This window comes from Lontra canadensis, unplaced genomic scaffold, assembly GCF_010015895.1.
Source record: "Lontra canadensis isolate GAN:19392208 unplaced genomic scaffold, GSC_riverotter_1.0 scaffold118, whole genome shotgun sequence".
In the NCBI taxonomy this organism is placed as follows: domain Eukaryota; kingdom Metazoa; phylum Chordata; class Mammalia; order Carnivora; family Mustelidae; genus Lontra; species Lontra canadensis.
The window spans coordinates 750,880-776,087 of NW_022631112.1; the positions used below are offsets into that span (position 1 = coordinate 750,880).

The 25,208-nt window shown below is 34.7% G+C and overlaps 1 protein-coding gene across 3 annotated transcripts in view; it reads right to left on the reverse strand.

The window, feature by feature from the left end:
* CCDC73 (coiled-coil domain containing 73) overlaps positions 1–25,208 on the reverse strand; it is a 152,938-nt gene that overhangs the window by 72,465 nt on the left and 55,265 nt on the right. For 2 of the 3 annotated variants that reach the window (XM_032841053.1, XM_032841054.1), the window contains exons 4-7: positions 20,694–20,765; positions 18,555–18,590; positions 17,517–17,591; positions 2,415–2,453 (exon numbers count right to left, since the gene is read on the reverse strand). In XM_032841053.1, coding sequence (XP_032696944.1) covers positions 2,415–2,453; positions 17,517–17,591; positions 18,555–18,590; positions 20,694–20,765 — 222 coding nt within the window. The remainder of the gene's footprint in view (positions 1–2,414; positions 2,454–17,516; positions 17,592–18,554; positions 18,591–20,693; positions 20,766–25,208) is intronic. The other variant, XM_032841056.1, reaches the window with a different exon arrangement.

A 25,208-nucleotide genomic window follows, 5' to 3' on the forward strand; every position in this document is an offset into this window, starting at 1 on the left:
ATAATACTTAAACTAACTTAAAGTTACACCAGTATTCTGTGTATATAGATACAAATTATATTTAATAATTATGAAGACTGTTCTCATACATGTCTTTATTCTAAAAAAATTCAATGAAAGGGAAAAATGTGGTAATTTTAAATCATATGAAACCTTCAGTATTCAAACTTTAATTTAATAAAGAAAAATAAATCTCTCTTTTAGGTCTTTTCTTTAGAGGAAAGTGATATATAAAAAAATAAAATATAACTAAGAGATGGTTGATATGCTTTTACTTCATTTAGTCAGTCTTATCAGCTACTCATTATAAAACATAGTCACCTAGTATGGTAACGATAAGAACACAACAGGAAAGATTTTCATCAATCACCAAATCACAATTAATAGTTAATTATTTGATTTTGTTCAAAAGAAAGTTAGAGTACTCTTAGAGATAGGTGAATCCTTTAATTCTTACTGTGTTAATTTATCTAGAGACATATTACCAACTCTACACAAAAATCAGCTTACTGAATTCCCAAAAGAAAGAAATTTACTAGTAATTAAGGGTTCACCTATAGGAGTCATGAACTTCTTTACAATTTTCTTAATACTGTTTTGAAAAATTGGGGGGGTGCTTAACTTTATCAGTTGCTTCCCAAAATCCTGCCTTGACGTAAGTGACCATTTTTTTTTCCTATCTTGCCTATAGAGTTAAGTTACATAAAAGAAAAATGATTTGAATAAAATAACATTAACTAAATTACTGAATACAGTACTTTGAATAAAGGTCATCTGAATTATATAAGAATAATGTAAAAAGAATAATGTAAGAATGTTTAGAAAAAAGATTACTTTTAAATCTTAATTATCTAAAATACATTTAAAATTCAGTCAGAATGGGCATAAAATCTTAATTGTACATATCAATATATAAAATTATTTAATGCAAAAGTTAATGCTCTGAATTGTTAGAAAAAACATTGTCACTATAACCCAAATATCATTTTAGAGGTTCTTAAGAGGTGGTCATTCACATTAACAAAATACTCAGAAGTGACTAAAAACTTTTTCCATTTTTTCTAAGACTGTAAGTATCTGTTTCATGAAATTTTGAAGTAGAATAAAATAAAGCACATTTTATGTTGCCTTTGATCTTTAACTTGTAGCCTTATCTCCCAGGTCAGAGGGCACATTATTCAATTTCACTATATTTTGTGTAAAACCACTGTAGCGTTGAAGATGACTCTTAGTACAAATGTCATGGTACTTAAAGCTAAACCAGAATCTAGTTTTTCAGCTTCTTAATTAAAATCACAGTTTAAAACAGTCTGACAATATTATCTTTATTCTTTCCAGTTGAATAGTGACAGAATTTTCACATCTTATATTCAATCAAGCTTAGCGATCTTTTTAAGGCCCTTTTATTTTCTAAAACATCAAAAACAATTTCACGAAGCAAAACAGTTACTTTATTTTTCTGTATTTAATAAAAAGTGATCTCTCCTTTCTTACTCCCCATACCTACAATATATAAACTTCACTCAAAAATTACTTTTACTTCTCTTACAGTCTGCTCCAAAGAAGGAAGATTGAAATAGTCTAAGTCCACCCAAAAAGCCCTCAGAAGATTTAAGTGGATATGGGAGAATTTTGCTCAATCAAAAATACAGGGAAATAAATCCTTCTGAATCAAATAGGGATAGGAAGAGAAGATCAAAATAAATAATCCATAAAATACTATGCTGTAAAAATTTAAATATTAAATTTTAATATACCATAGAAGAGGAAGGCACAAGAAATACTTGTTGAATGATAAAGAATGAGTACCCTATCCCAAGTATCATATTCAAATGTCACTTCATTTTATTTTCATTTTTTAGGCAATCACTAATAACTGCATGCTTGCATAAATACCTAGAAAAGATAATAAAATAATAGGTTTTGTTGTTATTTCCTTGTTCTTTGATATTAAAATAAGATATCAATAATCTGGGAACTAGGTTAAATTTATTTTATAAGATGTAAAAACTATGTAATCCAGAAATAAATTTGTGAAGTAAATTCATTTAAGCTATATTTAACATTGTAACATTGTAATTCAGTCCTTCAAAGGGAATATTAATGCCCAGTTTCAATTTTTTTTTCAAGATTTTATTTATTTATTTGACAGAGAGAGATCACAAGTAGGCAGAGAGGCAGGCAGAAAGAGAGAGAGAGGAGGAGGAAGCAGGCTCCCTGCCGAGCAGAGAGCCCATATCCCAGGACCCTGAGATCATGACCTGAGCCGAAAGCAGAGGCTTAACCAACTGAGCCACCCAGGCGCCCCTCAACTTTTTTAAATATAAATGCCACATTTATATTGACAAAGATACTACACACATTACATTATGTGCTAATCTGGGAAGTGAGTGTCTATTTTGTGATCACCTTACCATTTCACTTACTTTCTTCTGTAAAGAATATTTAGAAACCTTGAAAAAAAAAAGAGAAAATTCATTATAATTCTGCACTTATCTGTTACAAATTCCTCCTGATATTAAAATTGTATGCTATACAATGTGGTATTTATTTCCTACGCACGATTTTTTCCTTGGGGCATTTTTTTCAAGATGTTATTTACCATAACTTTTTTCTATATAACAAAACAATATATTCATCAATTATTCAAGATATATTTATGGAGCACCTCCTATATACCAGTCACTTTCCTTAGGACTCGGATACAGCACTGAACTAAGCAAATCCCTGCCCTCTAGTGGCTTTCTGTCTAGTGGAGGCAGTATAATTACTCATTTCAGCAGAATAAGTTCCAAGAAATAGAATTCCTCTTAATTGTTCCTTTTCGTAGACTTTTAACAATTCTTACATAGTCCTCTAGAGTTGCTGACCAACTGAAACTCAACAAGCTGTGGATGAGTGTTCACTGTTTATGTTTGTTAAATTTTAAGCACAAATAGTTACTTCACATTTCCTATGCAATCAATCTAGCATACTGGCTTGAATAAACTGATAATTTTATTTCACTTTTGTGAAATAGGTCTTTCGTGATTTATTTCTTCAACAAATAATGAATACATACTATAAGTAAAGCACTAACATACACATTGAGGGTATAGTACTGAGCCAAAAAAAAAAAAAAATCCTGTCCAGATTAAATTCTGGGGATTGTAGAAAATAAGCAACATAAATAAGTTAAGATAGATAGAGTATTAAATATTAGTAAGCACTAAAGAAAAATAAATCAAGGAAGGAGATTATATAAGATGCCCAAGAAAATCCTTTCTGAGATGGCATCTTTTGAGTCAAGACTCTACAGGAGTGAGGAAGAGAATTTCAGCAACTGGAAAGGCCCCAAGGTGAGAGAACATCTGGGTGTTCAAAGAACAACAACAAAGAGTAACTGGAGCTTCTTGCAGACGTGTGCCTCCCCTTGTTCCGTGGGCTATCCTCACAGCATGACCCCCAAACACTAGTCTTTGATCCTGCCTCAAACCAAGAAACTGAGATTGCCTCCTGCCCCCAAGCCAGAGGAGACATCGCCCCTCTCCACTTGCCGAAGGGAGACACAGAACAGCAAGAAGCACCTGAACATACTGAAGAAGTACAAGATGAAACAGACTTGCTGAACAAGCCAGTGAGGAAATTCTGAGTAGAACAGAAATATAAGAAACTCCAAGCATTTTTTCAAAGGCACTGAAATTGATTGCCAAAATCCCAAATTTGGGGGTAACAACGTCTGTCAATGATCCACAAATGTCTCTACTGCTTGGGGAGGAAGAGGCGTTGCATTATTTGACAAGAGTCGAAGTGACATAATTCAAAGATATAAAATCAGATTACAGAACAGATTTTTATTTTGATGAAAACCCTTACTTTGAAGATAAAATTCTCTCCAAAGACTTTCATCTACATGAGCGTGGTGATCCATCTTCAAAGTCCACTGAAATCAAACTGAAATCCAGAAAGGATCTGACAAAATGTTCAAGTCAAACACAGAATAAAGCCAGCAGAAAGACACAGCCTGAGGAACCAGAGAGATTCTTCATCTGATCTACTGACCATTCTGAAGCAGGTGCACATGAGTTTGGAGACATCATCAAAGATACTTGGCCAAATCCATTACAGTACTACTGGGTTCCTGATATGGATAATAAAGAAGGGGAAGGAGGAGACAGTAGGACTGGAAGATATTGATAAAGAAAGTAAAGAAGATGAAGATGATGATGTGGGGGGAGGGAGAAGACGACGATAAAGGAGAGGACTAATGAAACTATGATGGAGTCCAACCTTCTTTTCTGAATTTTCTCAGTCCCTAGGAGCAAGCTATAGTATCCCCCACCCACCTCCTCTTGTGATTATTTGCCCTGTTTTTTGAAGCCTCTTTCCTCTCCCTTTATAAAATGGTTCTCAACTTATTAGGGGTGGGGGGGGTACCTTGAGCAGAATACACTGGGAAAAGAATCTCTCCCCCTTTCTGTTCCAAATTCATTTTTATTCCTCCCTGTCACAGCAAAAATTTTACGGAATCAACATCCCTGTGCTCTATGGGAAAAAAGAAAAATCTTCTCCTCTTTTAGGTCTGCTGGAACCTGGAGGGTGCTAGGCCCCTGTGTAGTAGTGCATAGAATTACAGCTTTTTGTCTTCCTTTCTCTGTATATTGGACTCAGAGATTACATTGTGTCTCTACGTGAATAGGACGGTTAGCACTTATCAACATGTATCTGTCTGTTTTGTTTAAAAAAAAAAAAAAACTTTTAAAAATGGAGTAATAGAATGTCAGCAAAAGGGAGGTTTAAGATGTTTAGGCATGTTAAGAGGGCATTTTGTCAACATGTCTTCTCCTTTGGAATGTTTAATTGTGATGTTTAACGACATCCTGCAGTTTAAGTTGACACTTTGAAAAAAAAATTGAAATAAGTCAAGCAGAGAAAGACAATTATCATATGGTTTCACTTATTTGTGGAACATAAGGAATAGCATGGAGGACAGAAGAAGAAAGGGAAAAATGAAGGGGAGAGTTAACAGAGGAGGAGATAATTATGAGAGACTATGGATTCTGAGAAACAAACTCGGGGTTTTAGAGGGGATGGGAATGAGGGAATGGGTTAGCCCAGTGATGAGTAGTAAGGAGGGCACATATTGCATGGAGCACGGGGTGTGAATGAATTATGGAACACTACATCAAAAACTAACGATGTACTGTATGGTGACTAACATAACATAATAAAAAAATAGAATAATAGATAAGATAAAATAAAATAAAATTATCTCCTAATGATGATTTGAGTCCTACCACTTGATGGGAGAATCAGCAGAACCTGTAGGATTTTATTTGGGATTGACATTCTCTACTATAATTTTGTTCCTGTTTATTTTTAAATTTCTTTTTGTTTCACTGGAATGGAAAGATGAAGCTCAGTTTTAACTGTTAAAAGTGTACAAGTTGCTCTGTTACAATAAAATTAAATGTGTACACACACACAAAAGAACAACAAGAAAGCCAATGCACTGGAAGGGAACAAGCAAGGGGAAGAACAGCAATAGAGGAATTTAGAGAAAAGAGGAGGCAAGGTGGGCAAATCATTGTCGGTCTTATAATGCATGATGATACAGAGTTAGGTTTTTACACTCACTGAGACAGGAAGACTTTGAAAAGTTCCAAGCACAAGTGTAACGTAGCCTGACTTGCTTTTTTAAAAGGTCACTCTGTTAACACTAACAAAGAACACAGGTGGAAGCAGGAAAACCACTTAGTAAGCTACTGTCCTGATCCAGATGAAAGAGGACAATGGTTTTAATAATGAATGTAGTGAGATGTCATCTGATTCTGGATATTGTCTGAGGAGAATGCTGAAAAAAACTGCAAAATGAAAAAAGGAAGCCATAACTATTGAGGCAAGAAAAAACAAAGAAGTTTTCAGGAGGCGGATATTTTTTAAAGCAAAAAAAATTGTGTTCCTGGTTTTGAATATATCAAATTTCATGTAAATCCAGGCAGGATTTGGGGCTGGAGATACATATTTGAAAGTCCTTTGCACATAGATCCCATCTGAAAGACATGAGATGGTATGAGATCAGGGTATTTTTCAAAGCATACAGACAAAAAAAAAGTAAAAGAGCAGATGTCATCTAGAAAAATAAGAGGAAAACAAACTTCAGAACACTTTCACTCTAATCCTAAATTTATTATTTGCTCCTATAATATTTAATTTTATGTGGCAACTTGACTGGAACAAAAGATGCCCAGATTAAACAGTATTTCTCGGTGTGTCTGTGAGAGTGTTTCTGGATGACATCAGCATTTGTGGCAGCGGAATGAGTAAAGTAGAATGTGCATCTGCATTCATTGCAGAACCTTCACTAACATAGCTACCATTTGCCAAAGGTAAAACTAATACATCTAAAGCAAATTTAAAAAATTCTTTCAAGTCACTGTTTGTTCTCCAAACGTTAACACCTCTGCATTTAATTATTTCTGAATCATGATTCACAGCTACATTTTACCAGCATCTCTAGAACATTTCTCAACTTAAAAAGCTACCACGTAGTGACATTCCTATGAAACATAAGTAGAATGTCAAAGTAATACAACTAGACTGACATGAAATCTTTTTATGGAGGCTATTATACCTAATGATTTTTTTTCATTCTAAAATTACACAGAAGTAGGTTATAGTATAAAATACAGACATCTCTCTGACATAGGAAAAAAAAAACTATACTGGCACTAATTAATTTATTAAGTATAGAAGACAATTTCAAAGAAAAAGTACAAATATCTTCCTATTATAGCATCCCTTACTTTGTGAAATATTTTATAAAAAGCAGACTATGAAATGCATTTCTTTACAACAAACCGTATTTTCCCATTAATTTTCTATTAACTGATTTTGTTGTTTGGGAATAAAGTCTATCAAAACTATGTTTAAAAATATTTAACCTTTTCCCCTTCCTGAACAATTCAGTCCTAACTCCACAGGCCAGAGTAGGTAAGGTAGGTGTCCATGGGGAAGGGTGGAAAGGGTCATGGTGGCAGCATTCCAGAACAGGGTATCAGGCCTGAATGAGGAAAAGAGGATCCCAATGAGAAGGAGGGAAATCTACTGTGGGAGTGAGAAGCTGAGAAAGGTACTATTGAAGATAATATGGTATTAAACCTGAGGGGCCAGAAAACTCTTGATCTCAGGGTCTCAAGTTCGAGCCCCATGTTGGGTGTAAAGATTACTAAAGAAAAGAAAAAGAAAACCTAAAAGACTCCACCAAAAACTACTAAAACTGATAAATGGAGTCAATAAAGTTGCAGGATACAAAATCAATGTGCAAAGATCTGTTGCATTCCTATACACCCATAATGAAATAGCAGAAAGAGAAACTAGAAAACAATCCCACTTAAAATTGCACAAAAAATAAGACACCAAGGAACAAACCTAACCAAAAAGATGAAAGACTTATACTCTGAAAACTATAAAACACTGATGAGGGATGCCTGGGTGGCTCAGTCAGTTAAGCGGCTGCCTTCAGCTCAGGTCATGATCCTAGGGTCCTGGGATTGAGTTCCGCATCTAGCTCCTTTCTCAGCGGAGACCCTGCTTCTCTCTCTGCTTCTGACTGCCTCTCAGCCTACTTGTGATCTCTCTCTCTCTCTCTGACAAATAAATAATCTTTAAAAAAAAAAAAAAACACTGATGAATGGAATTGAAGGTGACACAAAGAAAAAGACCTGCCCTGCACATGGATCAGAAGAACAAATATTGTTAAAATGTCTGTGCTACCCCAAGCAATCTACACATTTAATGCTATCCCTATCCATATGCCAACAGCAGTTTTCACAGAACTAGAACCAACAATTCTAAACTCTGCATGGAACCACAAAAGACCCTGAATCCCTGAAAAGCCAAACCAACTTTGAAAAAGGAAAAGCAAATTGCTGGAGACCTCACAATTCTGGACTTCAAGTTATATTACAAAGCTATAGTAATGAAAACAGTATGGTACTGGCACATAAATAGACGCATAGATCAGTGGAACAGAATAAAAAACCAAGAAATAAACCCACAACTATATGGTCAATTAATCTTCAACAAAGCAGGAGAGAATATCCGACTGTTGAAAGTCTCTTCAACAAATGGTATTGAGAAAACCGGACCACTTTCTTACACCATATACAAAAAGAGACTCAGAATGGATTAAAGACATAATGTGAGACCTGAAACCATAAAATCCTAGACTAGACCACAGGCAGTAATGTCTCTGACATGAGCTGTGGCAGTATTTTTCTAGATATGTCCCCCAAGGCAAGGGAAATAAAAGCAAAAATAAACTATTAGGACTACATCAAAATAAAAAGCTTCTGCACAGCAAAGGAAATAATCAACAAAACTAAAAAGCAGCCTATGGAATAGAAGAAGATATTTGTAAATGACATAGGCAATAAAGGGTTAGTATCCAAAATATATAAAGAACTTATAAAACTCAACACCCCCAAAACAAATAATCCAATTTTAAAAAGGGCAGAAGACATGAAAGACATTTCTCCAAAGATGACATATAGACGGCCAACAGATACATGAAAAGATGTTCCACATCACTCATTGTCGGGGAAAGGCCAATCAAAACTACACTGAAGATATCACCTTACACTTGTTAGAATGTCTGAAATCAAAAACACAAGAAACAACAAATGTTGGGGAAGGACAAAAGAGAGCACTCATGCACTGTTGATGAGAATGCAAACTGGTACTGCCACTGTGGAAAACAGTATGGAGTTTCCTCATAAATTAAAAAGAAGTGTATGATCCAGCAATCACACTACTGGGCATTTACCCTCAAAATACAAAAACACTAATTCAGAAGGATACATGCATCCCTATGTTTATAGCAGCAGTATTTACAATAACCAAACTATGGAAGCAGCCCATGCCCATCAATAGATGAATGGATAAAGAAGATGTGAGATAGATAGATAGATAGATCTATAGATAGACAGAGAGATAGATAGATCTCAAATATTCCACATACTATGGAATATTTTTCCGCTATAAAAAAGAATGAAATCTTGCCATTTGCAATGACATAGTTGGAGCTAGAGTGTATAATGCTAAGCAGAATAAGTCAGTCAGGGAAAGACAAATACTATATCATCTCACTTAATATGTGAAATTTAAGAAACAAAACAAATGAGCAAAGTTTAAAAAGAGAAAGAGAGAGGAAGGCAAACCATGAAACAGACTCTTAACTATAGAGAATAAATAGATGGTTACTGGACGGAAGGTGGATGGGGAGCTGGGTGAAGTAGGTGATAGTGATTATGGAGAACATCTGTCATAAAGAGCACTGAGCGATGTATGTAATTGCTGAATCACACTGTACACCTGAAACTAATATAACACTGTTTGTTAACTATACCAGAATTTAAAAAAAATTTTAAAAAGAAGTGGAGTAAGGTGAGGAGGCAACCCTGAAAAAGGGCAACCCAATTCATGGTATCAGAGTCCAAGCTGGGAAAAGAGGGCATCCATATTAGGAAGGAAGTCATGGCAAATTGATAAACTGGTTGTATACAGGATAATTTATCATAGAAGTAAATATATTAAGGATAAAGAATGTCACATTTCTCACTGTAAGAGGAAAGAAATGTATAAACAGAAAGGAAATAAACTAAAATGAATAACCTCATGGTTTCATATTAAAATTGGAGGTAGGGGTGCATGGATGGCTCAGACACTAAACATCTGCCTTTGGCTTGGGTCATGATCCCAGGGTCCTGGGATCGAGCCCTGCATCAGGCTCCTGCTCGACAGAGCAGGAGCCTGCTTCTCCCTCTCCTGCTCCCCCTGCTTGTGTTCCCTCTCTCGCTGTCTCCCTCTCTGTCAAATAAATAAATAAATAGTCTTAAAAAAAAAATTGGAGGTAATGTGATTTCATGGTTTTTTATATAAATAGGTTGTTAGAAATAAACATTATAAATTATAACATAAATATAAATTATATTTCTGTGTATGTAAATACATACATAGATCTCTGTCCACCAAGAAAGTCTGAGAGCAGTGATGTATCAATAGCAATGAGTACAACAGTGCCCAGATCTTTGCTTCTATATACCATTTTCCACTAAAAGGAACCAGGGCAACATGGTGAAATGATCCATTCCAGTGCAAGGTCAGGTAAATTACAAAATGATCCTGGCATATTTTGCTATCCTCTAAAAGCAGGAAAATGCTGAAAGAATTAAAACATATCCAAAGGACTCAGTAATCAACTTTATGGACTCTCACTAGCCAAATCAAGGATAATTTGAGCAAAATAAGCGATAGTCACAGATTTTAATCCATTTAAAAAAAAACTATGAATCTATACTGATAAAAACAAATAAATGAATATAGGAAAAGTTCGGTGAGAAACAGAATATTTACATAATTTCAAAGTATCTCCTTACAAAATACTCTGATTACAAGGGGAAAGAGTACCTTTTTAATGGAGAAATTTTTTGAAAGAACAACAACAAAAAAGAATGTAGAGATGAAGAATGCAGTGAATGCACTGAAAAAATGCAAGAGAGAGCCTTAAGGCCACACTGAATTGAATAGAAGAACCAGTGAACTCAAAGACAGATCATTTGAAATTATTCAATCAGAGAAGAAAAACAAGTGAAAGAGGGTGAAGAAAGTCTAAAAAATTTATAAAATAGCATCAAAGAAATCAATATAAGCATTATGAGAGTCCCAGAAGGAGAAAAATAAAAGAGACAGAAGAAAGCTTACTCAAAGAAATAACGGCTGAAAACTTCCCTAATCTTGGGATGGAAATGGACATCCAGATTCATGAGACTCAGAGGACCACAAACAGAATGAACCAAAAGAAGAATACACCAAGACACATTATAATCAAGTTGTCAAATCAAGGGGAAAAAAGAGACTTCTGACAGTAGCAAGAGAAATGCAATTCACCAAATTTAAAGAAACTCCATTAAGATTATCTGTGGACTTCTCAGCAGAAAGCCGCAAGCCAGAAGAGAGTGGGACAATATTCCAAGTATCAAAAGAAAAATCTGCCAACCAAGAATACCATACCTAACAAAATTATCATTTAAAAAATGAAGGAGGGGGCGCCTGGGTGGCTCAGTGGGTTGAGGCCTCTGCCTTTGGCTTGGGTCATGATCCCAGGGTCCTGGTATCGAGCCCCGCATCGGGCTCTCTGCACGGCAGGGAGCCTGCTTCCTCCTCTCTCTCTCTGCCTGCCTCTCTGCCTACTTGTGATCTCTGTCTGTAAAATAAATAAATAAATAATCTTTAAAAAACAAATGAAGGAGAAAGTCTTTCCCAAACAAAAACTAACAGAATCAGTTATTACCACTTGACTTGTCTTATAAAAAATAATTAAGGTTCAGTTCTTCAAATTGAAACAAAAACATGCCAAACAGCAATGAAAAAAGCATATGAAAATATAATTCTCATTTGTAAAGTATATACACAAATATAGAGAAATTCAAGACTGAATCAGTAGTACATAAATTCCTTTTAACCCTTATATAAAAGTAGGAAATAAAAATGTATTAAAGAATACACAATATAAAAAGATGCAAACACTGTGCATAAGAACACAAAGTTGAGGGGGCAAAATATAGTGCTTTTGTATGCAATTAAAGCTGCTGTCAACTTTAAACTATTAGAACTACAAGATATTTTATGCAAGACTTCAGATAACCCTAAAGATAAAAACCCATAATACATATACAAAAGCTAAAGAGAAAAAAATCAAGAAAATCACTACAAAAACATCAAATAACAAAGGCAGACAAGCGATGCACAAAATTACCCCAAAACAGAAAACAATTTACAAAATGACAACAGTAATTCTACACCTACCAATAACTACTTTACGTATAAATGTATTAAACTTTCCAACCAAAAGACATAGTGACAGGATTAAGAAAAAAAAAATATGAAGTGATATACAGCTGTTCCTGCTTATTTGTAGTTTCACTTTCCATGATTTCAATTACCCATGGCCAAATGCAATTCAGAAGCAAATGATTCTCCTTCTGATGTATCTAACACCACATCATTCACCTCACTTTATCTCATTACATACACATTTTATCATCTCACACCATCACAAGAAGAAGGGTGAGTTTTATTTTTTAAAAAATATTTATTTGAGAGAGAAAGAGAACAGGGGAGAGGGAGAGAGAGAATCTTTAAGCAGACTCCCTTCTGAATGCAGAGCCTGATGTGGGGCTCGATCTCACGACCCTGAGATCATGACCTGAGCCAAAATCAAAAGTCGGATGCTTAGCTGACTAAGCCACCCAGGTAACCTGAAGGTTGAGTTTAGTATAATAAAATATTTGAAGAAAGAGAGAAAAAAAAGAAAGAAAAAGATCACATTCACATAACATTTATTACAATATATTGTTTATAATTGTTTTATTTTATTATTAGTTATTATTGTTAATCTCTTACTGTACTCAATTTACTTTACCATAGATATTTATGTATAGGGAAAAAACAGTGTATTTAGGGTTCAGTATGATCCATGGTTTCAGGCATCCACTGGGGATCTTGAAACATATTCCCCATTGATAAAGGGGGACTATTATTATCTACAAGAGACTCACTTTAGATTTAAGGACACAAATGGGCTGAAAGTACAGAGATGAAAGAGATATACCAGATAGTAACTAAAAATAAAGCACAAGTGACTATACTTATATGAGACAAAATAGACTGCAGGTCAAAAATCTGCCTGTGGAGACAAAAAAAAAAAGATCATGACATAATGCAAAGGAGTCAGTTCAACAGGAAGCTATAACAGCTGTATATGCACCTAAATATTTATAGCAAATATCAAGAGATCTGAAGAAAGAAATTGGCAGAAATACAGTAATAGTAGGAGACATTAATGCCTCACTTATCAATAATGTACAAAACATCCAGACAGAAAACCTATCAAGCAACAGCTGACTTAAACCTCACTATGGTTCAAATGGACCTAACAGATAAACACAGAACTCTTCACCCTACATCAGAAAAATACACATGAAACATTCTCCAGGATGGATCATGTTAGGTCACAAAACAAGTCATAACAAATTTAAAAAGATCAAAATCATTCCAAGTATCTTTTCTGCCTACAGTGGAATGAAACAAGGATCAATAACAATAAGAAAACAGGAAAATTCACAAGTATTTGGAAATTAAACACCACTCTTGAACAATCACTGTGTCCAAAAAGAGGGAATTTTAAAAGTATCTCTAGACACATAAAAACAATAACACAAGGTAACAAAACTTCTGGGATGCAGCAAAAGCAGTTTTATTACTGATGGGTAATTTTATAATGATTAATGCCTACATTTAAAAAAGACATATTGCAAATAGACAATCTAATCTTACATCTCAAAGAAGGAGGAAAAAAGAGAACAAGCTAACCCAAAAACCAGCAAAAGGAAATAATAAAGATAGAACAGAAATAAATTAAATAATAAACAGAAAAACAATAGGAAAAAAATCAATAAAACTAAGAGTTATTTTTTGAAAGAATAAATGAAATCTACTAACCCTTAACTAGACTACCAAAGAGAGAGAAGATTCAAATCAGTAATGTAGAAATGGAAGGAGACATTACAGTGGATGCCTCAGAAATAAAAAGAAAAACTATACACCAAAAAATTGGTTAACCTGGTAGAAATGGACAAATTCTTAGAAACATATAACCTGCCAAAGTGGAAGAAAGATGAAATGGAAAGTCTGAACCTACCCATCACAAAAAGGAAATTGAATCAATAATTAAAAGCCTCCCAAGGAAGACAATCCCCAAACCAGACAGCTTTATAAATTCTACTAAACATCTGAAGAATTAATATCCCAATCCTTAAATTCTTCCAAAATACAAAAAAGGAAGAAACACTTCCAAACTCATTTTATGAGGTCAGCATCATTCTGATATCAAAGTCAGAAAAAGACAATAAAAGAAAAGAAAATTACAAGTCAATATCCCTGATGAACATAGATGTGAAAGTCTTCAATAAAATTTTAGCAAAATCAACAGCATGTTAAAAGTTCATACATGGTGACCAAATGGGATTTATCCCTGGGCTGCAAGATGGTTTGGTATATAGAAATCAATCAATGTCCTACATTATATTAACATAATTTTAAATACCATATGTTCATCTCAATAGATGTAGAAAGTGCATTGGTCAAAATTTAACATCCATCCATAATAAAAACACTCAACAAAAGAGGTGCACAAGGTAAACGACCCCAACACAATAAAGGCCTTATATAAAAAGCCCACAGTAAACATCACCATCAATTCAGTAGAAGGCATGGATATTCATTCTTACCACTTTCTTCAACACAGTGCTGAAAGTCCTAGCCAGAGCAATTAGACAAGAAAAAGAAATAAAAGGTTTCCAAATCAGAAAGAAGTAAAATTTTCTGTTGGAGAGGACATGATCAGATATTTGCAAAACCCTAAAGACTCAACAAAAACATTGTCAGAACTAATAAATGAATACAGTGAAGTTGCAGATACAAAACAAACATACAAAAATCAGCCATATTTCTATACACAAACAATAAAGCATCCAAAAAAGAAATTAAGAAAACAATGCATTCACAACAACTAAAAAAAATATTTAGGAATAAATTTAACCAAAGAGGTAAAATATTTGTATGCTGAATATTATAAAGCACTGATGAAGGAAATTTTAAAGACAGATAAGTGGAAAGACATCCTATGTTCATGGATATAAGAATATTGTGAAAATGTTCATATTATCCAAAGTGATCTACCAATTCAATGCAATCTATCAAAATCACAATATTAATCTCTACAGAAATAGAAAAAAATCCTAAAATTCACACAAAACCACAAAAGCCCCTAAATAATAAAATAATAGCTAAAGCAAAATAATAGCTAAAGCACTCTTGAGCAAGGTAGACAACGCTAGAGGCATCATGCTTCCTGATTTCAAAATATATTTCAAAGTTACAGTGATCAAAACAGTACATTACCAGTATAAAAACAGACATACTGGTTAATGGATCAGAATAGAGACCAGAAACCCATGCAACTACTGCTAACTGATCTTTAACAAGGGCACCAAGAATACACAATGGGGAAAACATAATCTTCAATAAATGGTGTTCAAAAAACTCGATATCCACATGCAGAAGACAAATCAGACCCTTATCTCACACCAGAAACAAAATCTCATCCTATGTACAAAAATCAACTCAAAATGGATTAAAGACTTAAATATAAGACCCGAAGCCTTAAAACTACCAGAAGAAAAAACACAGGGGAAAAGTCCTTGACATTAGTACAATTAGGGATTTTTTTGGATATGACACCAAGAGCACAGGCAATACAAGCAAAAATAGTCTACTGGAACTATGTACATAAAACTAAAAAGCTTCTGCAAATAAAAGAAATAACCAACAGAGTGAAAAGGCAACCTATAATGGGAGAAACACTTGCAAACCATGTATCTGATTGGGGTTAATACCCAGAATATATCAGAAACGCATACACTCCACAACAACAAAACAAAACCAATATAAAAAATGGGCTGGGGAACCTGGGTGGCTCAGTGGGTTAAAGTCTCTGCTTTCGGCTGAGGTCATGATACCAGAGTCCTGGGATCGAGCCCCGCATCGGGCGCTCTGCTCAGCAGGGAGCCTGCTTCCTCCTCTCTCTCTATCTGCCTGCCTCTCTGCCTACTTGTGATCTCTGCCTGTCAAATAAATAAGTAAAATCTTAAAAAAAAAAAAATGGGCTGAGGACCAGAATAGACTTTTCTAGAAAGACATACAAATGGCCAACAAATATATGAACAGGTGCTCAATATCACTAATCATCGGGGAAATGCAAGCAAACCCAAAGAGGTATCACCTTACACCTATTAGAATGGCTATGACCAAAAAGACAAGAGATAACAAGATTGGTGAGAATATGAAGAAAAGAGAAGCTTCTTACTATCTCAATCAACTAAAGAAAGAAAGTTTATCATATGCTTAAACAAATCCGCATTATGACGTGAATTACCAGATTAAGGCAGTGACCATCAGGATCCCTCCACTGTAAAAACATATTTTGGTCTTTGTAATTAAGGTTATCTACAGAGTGGTAACTTCAAAATCATATATCTTCTCCCCTAACAATATTTATTTTACTTTGTACCTCATTTTATTGCTTTTCTTCCCCCACCTTGAATGGAAGCTCCATAAAAATAAAGATTTTTGTCCTTTTCATTCATTGCTGTATCTCCAGCACTTAGAACAGTGCTTGGCACAATGCAGACCTTTAGTAAATATACTTAACGAATCATCATTAGCTCTACACCTCTGTATTCTATATGAAACTGTGAACAACCTAAAGGCAAATGTAATGTTTTTGTCATCTCTGTATTTGCAGAAAATAAGCAACAGTACTTAACAAATAATGACTGGCTTAATGCTATTTTATTTTTACTTTTAAGGACCACAGGTAATCAGTTATATAGGCCTGACTTGGTTTTTTCATTTATAAAGTATTAAAAATAACGTATTTATTTAATTGTATTACAGTAAGAAATAATGAAGCTATTTTAACATTTCTTTTTAAAATAAAAGATGAGACAGTAAACAAGTGTTGGAGAGGATGTGGAGAAAGGGGAACCCTCTTACACTGTTGCTGCGAGTGCAAGTTGGTGCAGCCACTTCGGAAAATAGTGTAGAGAGTCCTTAAGAAATTAAAAATAGAGCTTCCCTATGACCCTGCAATTGCATTACTGGGTATTTAACCCAAAGATACAGATGTAGTGAAAAGAGGGGCCATCTGAACCCAATGTTCATAGCAGCAGTGGCCACAGTCACCAAACTGTGGAAAGAGCCAAGATGCCCTTCAACAGATGAATGAATAAAGAAGATATGGTCCATATATACAATGAAGTATTATGCCTCCATCAGAAAGAATGAATACCCAACTTTTGTGTCAACATGGACAAGACTGGAGGAGACTATACTGAGTGAAATAAGTCAAGAGAAAGTCAATTATCACATGGTTTCACTTATTTGTGGTGCATAATAAGGCATAACACGGGGGACATTGGGAGATGGAGAGGAGAAGTGAGTTGGGGGAAATCGGAAGGGGAGATAAACCATGAGAGACTGTGGACTCTGAGAAACAAACTGAGGGTTCTGGAGGGGATGATGGTAGGGGGCTGGATGAGCCTAGTGGTGGGTATTAAGGAGGGCACATATTGCATGGAGCACTGAGTATGGTGCATGAACAATGAATCTTGGAACACTGAAAAAATAAAATAAAATAAAACTTAAATAAATTAATAAACAAACAAATAAATAAAATAAAATAAGAGGAAAAATCCTAATTTGAAATTCAAGGCTTTCAGGAAAAAATTACAAAGTTACGTGATATATGAATGCTTGTCAACTTTGTTTTGCTAACTTACATGTTTAGTGGACAGTTTACTAATACAATGCTAAAATGCCAAATTACTTTTTTAAGCAATACTAAGTTACTTTACCTGTAATGCTTTTAGTGTTTCCTTCAATCCTTCTATTTCTTTTTCTTTTATTTCTGTAGCAAGTTGATATTTTCCCTTTAAGTAAAAAAAACTATACTTCAATACTTTCCAATGTAAATGATATTATCAATAGGGAAAATACAAAACCTCAAAAACCAAAACCTCTACTTTAAAACTAACACTTCACAACTTTAAACATGGATCTGCACAACTTACATTACTGATTACTTCAAAATATGAACTTACAGTAAGGCCTTTATAAGATGACACATACCATGAAATGAAAATTGTAACAAATCATTTTATCACTATAATATTATAACAAAGATTTATGGAGGCTTCAGTGCATGATAATATTTAAAAAGGCTTCACTGAACGATAATCATTTTATCAACAGAGCATTCCTGAGAGTTTATGGACACTATATAATTATCTAATTATCTAATTCACATAGCTAGAATAAATATATTCTAACTAATAAGTTACAAGTATATTTGTCTTATAAAGATATGAAAGAATTATTTAAAAGGCCTTTGTAAATAGTACATTCATTAATACAATAAAAACATGTATTAATTATTAAATAATTAGAGAAAATATTTACTACTAGGTGAATTTCTAGTTCAGAGTTGTATCTTCTTTTCCAACTGGTCTGCATCCAGATGCAAGTCATTTAATGTTTATTTAAACAGGTAGTTATACTGAAAAAGCACTAAAAATATACTCAATAGAAACTTTACAGTAGAATAGAAAAAACATCAATTTGGGGGCTGAAGAGATCTGGGTTCTAGTCCCAAATTTGCCATTTTAGAATGAGAGCTTCAGCTTCAGCAAGTCATTTTTAATCTTGTTAGGCTTCAGTATTACCCACTATAAAATGACAGGGGTAACATGATTTCCTTGGTTCTTTTTAATTTCTAAGGTTTTAAGGAATTAACAGTCTCCATTAATCTAGTGCTAATCCTCCTTTTCATTGTGAACAATTAGTAATTAAATGCACTTAACTATGCTTTAACTTATTAAAAAATTAATAAATACCTTTTCTTCTTCCAAGGCACACATCTTCATTTGCAACTAGTAAACAATTTTAAAAATTAAAATACAGGTCAGTAAACTGTTAGCAGTGATTTACACTGGTCAGTGACCCTATAAAAACATTTTACATGTCTGTACTACTTGAACTTAATACAATGTGAATGTGCTACCTTTATATTGAGAAAATAAAATAACAAAAGGTATGAAAGGGGGCAAAAAAGCCAGTCACCAAAAGAAATGAATGATTTAATCATATGATTAGGGATACCAATCATCCTTGAAAATTTAGTTTTTCCTTCCATGAGTTTTTTTTCTTAAATGTTTCAATATTTTGCCAACTACTCTTTAATAACACATAACGTTTTCTGAAGGCACACTTTTATGCAATTAGTATCATTTGTATTAGCATTGACAGTATTTTCTGAAATTTTTTTAAAAGATACATGTAGCTGACTCATAAATAAACAGTGATATTTTAAGACAGTAACTAGGGTCAACATGCCCAAGAAAACTAATAAAAGGGTCTAAGAAACACAAGGATACTGGGTAAAATTGTCAAGAAGTCAAATTTCTCTTTGGAACTTCTCACCACATCCCTAATTCACATTCAACAATCAGGAAAAGGAGAAGAGTGGGGAGGGGAGGGGAGGAAAGGAAACAAACCAAGGGGGGGAAAAAAGAGCCCAAGAGCACTTTCTCCATTACCCTTCGGATACCCAGATATTCTTGTTTTGCCCAAAGTCCCTTGTGACAAGAGAGACATGGACTTGCCCTCTCCTAGAGAATACTATATGGAATATTTGGCTTCTGCTTCCTTAGTGTTCAATTAAAACTCCCATAATTTTGAGGTCTGAGGGTAATCTCAGATTAAAAGGAAGAAAGTTTATCATCTGCTTAAGTAAATCCACACTATAGTGTGAACTACAAATAACTTCAACCAACTAGTGATTAACCTTATACAGGTGCATTTCTTTTTATGCATTTCTCTTTCTTTCTTTTTTTTTTTTTTAAGATTTTACTTACTTATTTGACACACAGAGAGAGAAATCACAAGTAGGCAGCGAGGCAAGCAGAGAGAGAGGGGGAAGCAGGCTCTCCACTGAGCAGAGTCCAATGCGGGACTTGATTCCAGGACCCTGAGATCATGACCTGAGCCGAAGGCAGAGGCTTAACCCACTGAGCCACCCAGGCGCCCTATGCATTTCTCTTTCTAAACATACACACTTGTATGGAGAAAAAGACAAAAGAGAGGGAAAGAAAAGGAAAAAAAAGGGTGATGCTGGAATGACTATAAGGAAAAAATTTCTTGAGAATATTTTCCATGAGCAGATTTCTTACACATATTTTCTAACGAGGGACTGAAGAGAAATTTGAGGTACTAAAGAAGAGCTATAGAACTCAAAATAACTGAAAGAGTTATTATTCATTTTTTTAATCATATATACACATACGTGTATATGTGTGTGTGTGTGTGTGTGTGTGTGTGTTTTCTCTGCTCTTAGTTGCTCATAGTATTTATGAAGGCCTCAGCGCATGACAATCACATTTCCTCATCCTTCACATCTCCCTCCTTTCATCTCAGCTTTTCATCAGTGTTCTATTTCTGGCTTGGGTACAGGAGGAAAGCAGAAAAGACAGGATCTTAGGATACTCTAATCAAAGAGAGAAAGGGGAGAAGGGAGAGAAAGAACAAGAGGGCACACATCAATAACCTAATTTATTTAGAACAGATGGAAATACATCTCCAAGAAAACAGTTTTCCCAATTTCTCCCCTTAACTAACTCATTCTACTACATGTTATTTGTGATTCAAAATAACTTTATCGGGGCGCCTGGGTGGCTCAGTGGGTTAAAGCCTCTGCCTTCGGCTCGGGTCATGATCCCAGGGGCCTGGGATCGAGCCCCGAGTCGGGCTCTCTGCTCGGCGGGGAGCCTGCTTCTTCCTCTCTCTCTCTCTGCTTGCCTCTCTGCCTACCTGTGGTCTCTGTCTGTCAAATAAACAAATAAAATCTTAAAAAAAAAAAAAAACTTTATCTCCTGCTTCGATTAACACTCTTTTTGTCTTCAGTGAGTATGCCTAATATTCAAATGGGGGGGGTAAATATTTGAAACTGTAGTATTTGTCTATCTTTATAAAATTACCTGCTTTTTAAAAGCTGCCATTGCTTCTTTGTGTTGCTTTGCTAATGTTTCCTTTTGATTCTGAAGAGTTTCCTATTTTAAAAATTATGAAAATTTAATTAGAACAAATTTGAGTACCTTTCAGTTTTAACTTTTAATTAGGTTCATAATTTAAATAAAAGTCAAACATTTATTGCATACGTTATTGAATGCTCTTGAAATGCAACTTTAAACCAATTCTATGATTTGTTTTTTCCACCTATCATGGATCAGCGTACAATAATTATTCTTTCAGTTGCTTCTTCATGATAAAACACATGTCTTAAAATTTTAAACTCTAAACATGGCTCAGGGTGCCGGGGTGGCTCAGTCATTTGTCCAACTATTTTTTTTTAAGATTTATTAATTTATTTATTTGAGAGAGAGAGAGAGAGGGACAGCAAGAGAGGGAGCACAAGCAGGGGGAGTGGGAGTGGGAGAAGCAGGCTTCCCGCTGAGGGAGCCTGATGTGGGGCTCAAAACCAGGACCATGGAATCATGATCTGAGCCAAACGCAGATGCTTAACAACTGAACCACCCAGGGACCTTGTGTCCAACTCTTGATAGCGGGCTCAGGTCATGATATCAGAGTCATGGGATCAAACCCCACTCAGGGCTCACCCATGCTGAGTCTGCTTGAAATTCTCTCTGCCTCTCCCCTCACCCTGCTTGCACACACTCTCATTCTCTTAAATAAATAAATTTTTAAAACACACACACACACACACACACACACACACACACTGACCGTGGCTAAGTCCAAAGATTTCTTCAAGAAAATATTTCATCAAAAGTTATCAAAATTAGTAGTCTTAGTATACAAGACGCCTACAATCTTTTAGAGTTTCCAAAGAAACCCATTTTATTATCTCAGCACAAATGTTCAGAGGACACAATTCTTTAAATTCATCGAATTTTTTTATAAAATCAAAACCACCATAAGGCATTTTTTAAAATCCACATATATGATTCCATTTTTTTTTCTTCTCTTCTCCCCTTTTTTAATAGAAGCTGTGTGTTCTGTTCTTCAGATTCAAGATGACTTCAAACTTTTTTTCCTATGTTTAGTGAATAAATCTCACAATGAAACAGAAATTAGATCTAAAAGTGGGAACCGCTTTGAATGTTTCTGTTATTTGACTCCAGGTTTCTAAATATATGTGATTTACCAACTTAAAAATTTTATCTGACTTCTATTATGATAGTTGGAGTTTGGCTTTCTTGTAAAACCTAACATCTGCTCCCACTATTCTTCCAAAAGAGTTACATAAAAACTGTGACTTAAATCAATCTTCAGTATTTATACTATCATGACTATGCAATGTTTATTCACTGCTCACCCATATAATATATTGTAATTACATTTCTACCTAACAGAGCTTATTTTTCCTGAAGTTAGCAATTATTTTAAAATATTTTAATTCTTGGGGTGCCTGGCTGGCTCAGTCTGAACAGCATGGGATTCTTGGACTCCAGGGTGTGAGTTTAAGCCCTGTGCTGGGCATAGAGAATACTAAAAATACAAAATAAACTTTAAAAGAATTTTAATTCTTATAATTTATTTTTAAAAGTAGTACTACCAATTCCCAGATCTGAACCAATGGTTCATAATCTCAAATGAAAAAAAAAAAAAATGAATAGAAAAAGCAAAGTGAAAAGATCCCAGGAATGACAGGAAATGACAAAATGCACAGGAAGGCAGACAGGTTTAGAAAAGCTGTAGATGTTGGATAAAATCTTTCAGAACCTATGTTCCAGTTTTCTGTGAAAATAAATTAGACTCTAATCCACTCCTGTAAGCAAGGAAAGAATTTATTGAAGACCTCAGGGATAGGTTCTCTGAGGAGTACATTCTCAAGTAAATGTGACCTCTAGCTTTCTCCTTACTTTTTGTGACCAGCCTTAAACCTGGAAATAGGAGATTTAATATGCAACAAAAACTGGAATGGGAAATAGCCCCATTATGAGATCTCAAATCCAGATGTTCAAAAAGCCTTTGAACAAAAGCAGAATAAACTGGAGGCCTTACAGATAAAACAACTTAATGCTCCCACTCTAGTCATCAAGCACTAAAGTAGTGAGCCTCTTGGTAGAGACACTTGTAGATATTTATTATTAAAAGGGGGGGGCCACTGGGGAAAAACTTTTCTGAACTAGCTAAGAAAAATGAAGGGGAAAAAAATCAAGTGGGCAAATCAATGATACTGCTGAAGGCAAATCATGCCCCCAAGTTCTCATTTTATCCTCAAACTTGCAAAGAGAAATTTCTCTAAATATTAAAAGAAACTTTGCAAATACTTTACTTATACCATAAATCCTGCCATCATCACATAACCTCTTCCTCAGAGTCACTGAGCTACTCAGATAGTGAATGTCTCTAATAATCCAGAGATACTCCCCACTGTTTCAGCCTCCAACTGTTATCCTTGGATCCTCAAGTGAGACATATTATTTTCTCCTTTTTGACACCGCACCCATTAGCATAAGAGAAAGGAATCTACTATGTAAACAGAACTGCAAAATTAAATTCTTCCCTGATTTTTTTAGATCCCTGAGGATTTTTCTTTTGTAATCAGATCACAGCTAATTTAGTTACTGACTTACTGGTACCTTTGCGTATGACCAAATTAAGATCTCTTTGAAGTAGCATTCTTTGTTGGCAAAATGTCTTACTGATATTAGCAGCAAACCTCTACCTAACTTCATATAATATCTCTAAAACCAGAATTTAAGAACTAGAGCCAATAGTCTAAAAGCCTAATAGAGAAAGGATCAATCACATTTTATACCAGTCTTCGAATACTGTTGTTTCCCAGTCAAGAAACCCAATGGGTAAAGATAAAGATCTGTTTAAGAAAAATATAAAATAACCATGGCCCCAATTCTTTGTAGTACTATGCCCAAATACTGTTTTATCTTTACGTATTTTACCACTGTAAATATACCTTCTGTTTCCCATAATGTCCCTTTAGATCAAAATGGTGTGACCCGTTTTGTCCTAGGAAAGTCAACAATTTACCTGGATAGCTCTATGCCTCAGGGGTTTACTGAGGAACCTTAAGGAACTTGAATTTCTCTGTAACTGCACTCTTAATACTATACATGGGCAAGTTTTTATTGTTCTAAAGATGAGGAGAGCTCTAACACTGATTCCATTTAACTACTTACTGCTTTAGCTCAAAAGGACATAAAAATTCCAAAAAAAGTTTGGAATATTGTCAGAATAAAAAAATGCCACCTTTATCATTTACTAATTTATATTATGATTTGGATCTATTTCTAGACTCTATTATGTTCTGAGGAATACCTATCCATGTATGCTACACCAAGCTACCTTAATTACTACAGTTCATAAGAATATATTTCAAAACTAGCATAATGGGGCACCTGGGTGGCTCAGTGGGTTAAAGCCTCTGCCTTTGGCTCAGGTCATGATCCCAGGGTCCTGGGATCGAGCCCCCATTGGGCTCTCTGCTCAGCAGGGAGCCTGCTTCCACCTCTCTCTCTGCCTGCCTCGCTGCCTACTTGTGTTCTCTCTCTGTCAAATAAATAAATAAAATCATTAAATAAATAAAAATTTTTTAAAATAAAAAACTAGCGTAACTATTTTGTTCTTTTTCAAAAATTTCCCAGACACTCTTACACGTTTATTTCCACATAAACCTTAGAACAGCTTAAGTACAGCAAAACACACTCCTGGTATTGGATTGTATTAAACACACTGATTAATTTAAGGATATGGATAACTTTATACCGTTGACTCTATCCAAAAATAAGATATGACTTCATACTTTGAAATTTGCTTGGAGTTTCAGTTTGTACTTGGTGTTTATCTGCTTTTTCTTTCTGCAGAGAAGTTCGAGACCTGTGCCTCATAAAATCCAACTCTAGTTTATTCCTTTTGTACCTGTCTGGTCTCAAAATTCCCATCATTTCTAGTTTGAGCTATCCTCTGTCTCTTGAATTCTGATTCTGATATGTTACCTCCAACTTCCTATTTCAATACTGCCAAATAGTTAAAAGAAGGGGGGCCATCATCATTAAGATTTCAATTTTTAACTATTAAAATTATTTGGTGGAAAGACAGGAGAAGCACATCAAAAACACTTCTATATAAATAAGGCTAGAAAGAGAATCAGATATGATGATACTCGTGGTTGTTTTTTGTTTTTAGCAGTCTCCACGTGCAGCATGGAGCTTGAACCATGACTCCGGGATCAAGAGTCACAGGCTTTACTGACAAAGCCAACCAGGTGTCCCTCTGATACTGGGTGGTTGTTGTTGTTGTTGTTTTTAAATATTTGGTTACAGTATGTAATAAGAGCCTGGGAAAATAAAGAGGTTTCACTTCTTGGAAAATATTTTGACTCCTTTTTATAATACACAATGTGTTTCCCAGGCATTAAATAGATCATAGTCGTTTTCAGCATTATCAGAAATCTTGGGGAAAAAATTTCATTCTTAGTGTTCTGGAGGCCCAAATGTTATTAAAACAAT